A 6,000-nucleotide genomic window follows, 5' to 3' on the forward strand; every position below is an offset into this window, starting at 1 on the left:
TGATTATTTGAATTATATTATATTATATTATATTATATTGTGTAATGAACTTACAAGGTTGTAAGCACATGTGCAGCTTATATTTTTGTTACAGTTCATTCAATATTATTTGTTCCCTTTATTAAATATTAAAAGTGTGATATTTTAACTTTTAATTTCATCATCATTGGGACTGTAGTGTATATTTTAACGTTATCCCATTTTGATGAATACAAAATTCAAATGAACAGCTTTTATTTGAAATAGAAATCTTTTGTAACATTACAAATGTCTGTCACTGTTGATCAATTTTCTTCCAAAAAACATTTTACTGACCACAGTTGAATGGTAGTATACATAACCCTCAATATTCCAATAATATATGTGATAATATTCGTTACTTCAGAAGAGATTATCCATCTTCAATTAACTAGACATTTCTTTTTCTGCCTCTCTGTCTCTCTCTTTAGTGTCGCCAATTGGTAGCAGTGTGTGATGAGATTTTGACCGAAACTCCATTGCCTCTTCTTACCCATACTGCCCAGCTGGAGAGTGTCGACCTGGTCCCAGCCTCACCAGGAGATCAAGTGGTAATGACTTGACTTCTTTACAGTAATTCATTTATTCTTTCTCTATTTCATCCTCTCTCCTTGTTGTCCAATTTCACAATTAATTGCAAAGAAAAGTAACACATTGAATTAAACATGAAATTTTGAAGTAGAAAGACTGAAATATAATTTTCTTGTAAAACATACTCCAGTGATCTTGTTTTAATTTTAACTTTGAAAAATTAAGTATAAGGTTCAAGTAAATTTCTATATTAAATGTTTATTTGGATACTTTGCTGCGGTTAAATTTACACTATAATTTTGTGAATGTTAAAGAACTAATGCTTACAGATGGAGTTTAAACAAAATCTTAATTTCAATGTCATCTTTCTCCTTCTCTGTCTCTCTTATCTCCTTCTCTAAACACAGTTCAAATCATTTCTACTCAGACAGTCACTTTACTTTGTATTGTATTCAGCTGATATGTTGCTAAGGGTGAAGCTATTTAAAGAGAGTTTAATTATGTAAAGCTCTTCCTTTCTTACCTTAGACACATACACTTGGCAGTTCCACAAAAGAGAAGTTCTTCTGTAAGGTGTCTGTGGACTGATAAATTATTCAATTAAAAATGGTATAATTGGTTTAAATTTGCCCTGGTTTATTAAAGAACAGTCATACTCTGAAGGCTCACATACTCTTTTTATAATTTTTGACATGTTTGAGGTAAATTTGGGTCCTTTTAAGGGCAGTCGTGGCCTAAAGGTTAGTAAGTTGGACATGTAACCCAAAGGTTGCGGGTTAGAGTCTCCGGTCCGGCAGGAATTGTCAGTGGGGGGAGTGAATGTATAGCACTCTCTTCCACCCTCAATACCATGACTGAGGTGAGACCCTTGAGCAAGGCATCAAACCCCCAACTGCTCCCCAGGTGCCACAGCATTGGCTGCCCACTGCTCTGTGTGTGTGTTCACTACTGTGTGTGTGCACTTGGATTGGGTTAAATGCAGAGCACAAATTCAGAGCATGGGTCACCATACTTGGCCACACTTCACTTCTTTATGTTTTGTGTGTCTTCAAATCAGACACAAACACACAATGCAACATGTATGATTACATTTGCAGTCATCCATAAACCATTCAAGGAAATCCAATAACAGGGTTTTACACTGTTCAGTGCTCAGTAGTTAATTGACAAAGGAATGTCTGTCAAAATATAAAAAATACTTGTGATTCTTGCCAAGTGAGACCTACCTCTACTGTTTCCTGGAGAGAGATTGTGGGGAAACTCATTAGGTCCATATTTTGACATAATGAACTGGCATGCTTTGGAGAAATCAAGTTTCAGAGAATATAATAATTGGACATGATCTATTATTATTGATCTGACATATACTAATGGATTCAGTTAGCCTGAGGTTGGACTATACTGGTTCATTGTCTCTTAAGCAGGAGGTCTTTGTACTTACAGCACATTTTCAGCACAATCAATACTATTTAGATCCAACTTGGGCTGACATCTGATACTGCAGTCGATTCATTGACCAGTACCATTTTGAACATGCTCCCTCAGTTCTCCTTTTGAATTTCTTGCCATAATTATGTCAGGATAGCTGAATATTAAAGCAACCCAGCGGGGTTGATTGGCCAATTACCAGCCTGGATTCTCATCTTGCTTATAGGAGCCAATATCAAATCCATTGAATTCTAGTTTAGCTGAGGTCTAAAATATTATTGGCTTGATATGCACATTATTTTTTCACATAGGGAATTGAGATCACCACCACAGGATCCAGAAATCATTTTGTCACTGGAAAAGCAGCAGAGGTAGGACAGGTTGATGGTACCCCAGTGCTTCATATATTTGACCAATATTGAAAAGTATCATTTTGTTTTTTAATGTATTTATTTAGGGAGAAAATGTGTGTTTTTCTAGCATAAGCAAATGAAAAACATTTCTTAAATTGTCTGCTGGGAGATATGTGAGGGTGTGTTTGCAGTGATTTCATGCATGAATTAATTGGCTCAGAACAGAGTGAGAAAAGGCTTAACTTCCTCCTAGGGAAAAAGTGGGCTAGTTTAAAGGGGTCATATGATGCGATTTAAATTTTTCCTTTCTCTTTGGAGTGTTACAAGCCCTTGATGCATAAAGAAGATCTGTAAAGTTGCAAAGACTAAAGTCTCAAATCCAAAGAGATATTCTTTATAAAAGTTAAAAGTCAACCACGCCTACCTAAAACGGCTCGTTCTAACATGCCCCCACAAATCTACGTCACAATGTGGGAAGATTTGCATAACGTCGCCCAAATGTTCACGCGAAGAAAGAAGCGGTCCAGCACATGTGGTTGCCGCAAACACGCCATCCACTCTTTCGTCAAATCCGCCGGCCACGCTGTTCTCAAGCCCGCCCGCCCGCCTCCGCTCACTCAAGCCCGCCCACCACCGCTGACTCTAGGCTGCCGGCCGGCGCTCATTCTAGCCCGCCGTGTGTTTCATTGTGAAAGCAAAACTACTTTGTTTGGCCTTCCAAAAGAGGACACAACTAGAAATCAGTGGCTAAGTTGTATTTACAACACTGTCCCAGAACAGTTCAACCCAAATATTCAGATGTGTCCAGCGCATTTTATGGAGGACTGTTTCCTGATCCTTGTAGAGTAGACTACAATGCCGGCTGTTCTGACTCACAGACTGTAAGTGATTAAAACGTGAGTTTTGAGCAATGTAGAGTAGCGCTTGTTGTTTGTCGTTTCTCCGATCACAAATGCAGACATGGTTTTATGTTTACGCGGCGCGATGCAACACAACTCGTAAAAAGACAGTATAAGTCATTATAATCCATAATTATGTCCCCACTGGATGCAAAAAATGCCTCGTTTATAATGGGCTTTAATGTTTTTGTCTCGTCGCTCCGGCCGGGACAAGGCATCACAATATGGTAAGGGGCGTAACATTTCCGTCACACGCTTGAGGTATTCGGCTAATCACAACGCACTGGATAGCTGGCCAATCAGAGCACACCTCGCTTTTCAGACCGATGAGCTTTGTAAAAATCGTTGCGTTTCAGAAAGGTGGGGCATAGAGGAGAAACAATAATGTACAGTATGTGGAAAATAATGTGTTTTTTGAACCTTAAACCACATAAACACATTTCATTACACCAAATACACAAAATAATGTTATTTTTTAGCAACATCATATGACCTCTTTAAAGGTGTCTGAACTCACTTAAAACAAGAATCATGGGTTTGAATTGTTGGCTCATTTTTCTTTCTTATTATGTATGACCTGAGAGAATTATATAAAATTATTCTTCAAAATAAACTGCCTTCTTTAGGGTCAGAAATAGGAGAAGAGGGAGTTGTGATGTCGTACCCTTTAGTTTCATCTAAAAAAAGTTTTATCTAAGAAAAGAGCGATATTATTCAAGACACACACACACAAACACACTAATGCACACACACACAAAAAAACATATTTTAACCTGCACTGCCATACAAAAGTTTAGGGGTGGGATTTTTTTTAAATAATTTTGAAAGAAATGTCTTATACTTACCAAGACAGCCTTTATTTGATCAAAAATACAGTAAAAACGGTAATATTGTGAAATAATATTACGATTTAAAATAACTGTTTTCTATTTTAATATATTGTAAAATGCAATTTATTCCTGTCATGGAAAGCTGAATTTTCAACAGCCATTACGCCAGTCTTCTGTGTCACATGATCCTCAGAAATCATTCTAATGCTGATTTGGTGCTTGAAACATTTATTACATTATTATCAATACAACATTATTGTCAATGTTGAAAAGAGTTTTGCTGCCTAATTTGTAAAAGGATTCTTTCATGGATAGACAGTTCAAAAGAACAGCATTTATTTGAATTTGAAGTATTTTGTAACATTATAAAACATTTTTACTTTTGAACAATATAATATATCCTTGCAGAATAAAAGTGTTATTTTATTATTTCCACAAATATTTCTGACCCCAAAGTTCTGAACGGTAGTGTAAAATAATCATCCAATCTTAAAGATGTTGATGCTGATTCAAAATTCACTTGGTTCAAAAAAGGGCATGTGCCAGTTTGAATGGGCGTGATGTTTCTGCTTGTGGACGGTTCCTTCTAAGCCACTGCAATCATTCCCTTGGTATTATTGGTAGTAGTGTTTTTGGTGCTGATATACTCAGTAGTGTGTCTTAGAACACTATGTTGTACATAACCATAAATCCTGTCTTACAGTCTCGTACAGAGATCTGTGAGAAGATTTTAGCGGGAGATGAGGTCCTTCAGGTCAACGGACAGATAGTGGTAAGTGGTAACAGTTCAATTGTAATGAAGTTTATGTACTAGTGTTATTTAAATAAAGACTGCTATAAGGAAGGAAATTAGACAGGGTTCCAATGAGAGGGGCTGAACCCCGGGTTAGCACAGTAAGACGAGCTGCAAGCTAGATTTGAGCAGATGTCTTTTGTCAACTAATTTGGATTATCAATCGTTTGTGGCCCAGTATCCTATGATTACTGATAGGCACAGAAGAAAAACAATGGTTATTCCAGACAAATTAAATCTCTATAGAAAGAGATTTAAAATTTAAAAAGCAATTTTAACTTTAGTACATAAAAAAATCTATCACAGTTTTCTGAAAATTACCTATAGACAGGTGCAGCAACAAGCATTAGTTGCAAAAGAATCACCGATTTGGATGCAAATATACATTTATTTCATGCAGTGTAACCTATACATCCTATTTCAGGTTGGCTGGAGCCGGGAAAACCTTGTTAAAAAACTGGAGGAAAATCCAAATGGAGTCACTCTGGTTTTGAGGAGGCTTCCAGGGTTCCTGAAACGCAAGGAGAGCCAAGCCAAGTCTGAGGTATTAGAGGTACTACTCATCCTTTTATTCAACATATGCCACTTCAAGCATTTTCAAAATACTTGTTGACATTATATATATACACAGTATCTCACAGAAGTGAGTACACCCCTCAGATTTTTGTAAATATTTTATTATATATTTTCATGACAACACTGAAGAAATGACACTTTGCTACAATGTAAAATAGTGAGTGTACAGCTTGTATAACAGTGTAAATTTGCTGTCCCCTCAAAATAACTCAACACACAGCCATTAATGTCTAAACCGCTGGCCACAAAAGTGAGTACACCCCTAAGTGAAAATGTCCAAATTGGGCCCAATTAGCTATTTTCTCTCCCCGGTGTCATGTGACTCATTAGTGTTACAAGGTCTCAGGTGTGAATGGGGAGCAGGTGTGTTAAATTTGGTTTTATCGCTCTCACTCTCTCATACTGGTCACTGAAAGTTCAACATGGCACCTCATGGCAAAGAACTCTCTGAGGATCTGAAAAAAAGCTCTACACAAAGTAGATAAACTTATTTGGTTCAGATGGTGTCAAGCGTGTGTGGCGGCAACCAGGTGAGGAGTATTCCAACGCAGGGCAGTATTCCAACATGATAA

General features: G+C 37.1%; 1 protein-coding gene across 5 annotated transcripts in view; it reads left to right on the plus strand.

Moving 5' to 3' along the window:
* LOC107582592 (connector enhancer of kinase suppressor of ras 1-like) overlaps window positions 1-6,000 on the plus strand; it is a 44,912-nt gene that overhangs the window by 16,201 nt on the left and 22,711 nt on the right. For 3 of the 5 annotated variants that reach the window (XM_016268497.1, XM_016268514.1, XM_016268522.1), the window contains exons 6-9: window positions 450-569; window positions 2,289-2,348; window positions 4,763-4,831; window positions 5,277-5,405. In XM_016268497.1, coding sequence (XP_016123983.1) covers window positions 450-569; window positions 2,289-2,348; window positions 4,763-4,831; window positions 5,277-5,405 — 378 coding nt within the window. The remainder of the gene's footprint in view (window positions 1-449; window positions 570-2,288; window positions 2,349-4,762; window positions 4,832-5,276; window positions 5,406-6,000) is intronic. The other 2 variants (XM_016268505.1, XM_016268530.1) reach the window with 2 other exon arrangements.

Source organism: Sinocyclocheilus grahami, unplaced genomic scaffold, assembly GCF_001515645.1.
Source record: "Sinocyclocheilus grahami isolate Dianchi unplaced genomic scaffold, SAMN03320097.WGS_v1.1 scaffold4.1, whole genome shotgun sequence".
Taxonomy (NCBI): Eukaryota; Metazoa; Chordata; class Actinopteri; order Cypriniformes; family Cyprinidae; genus Sinocyclocheilus; species Sinocyclocheilus grahami.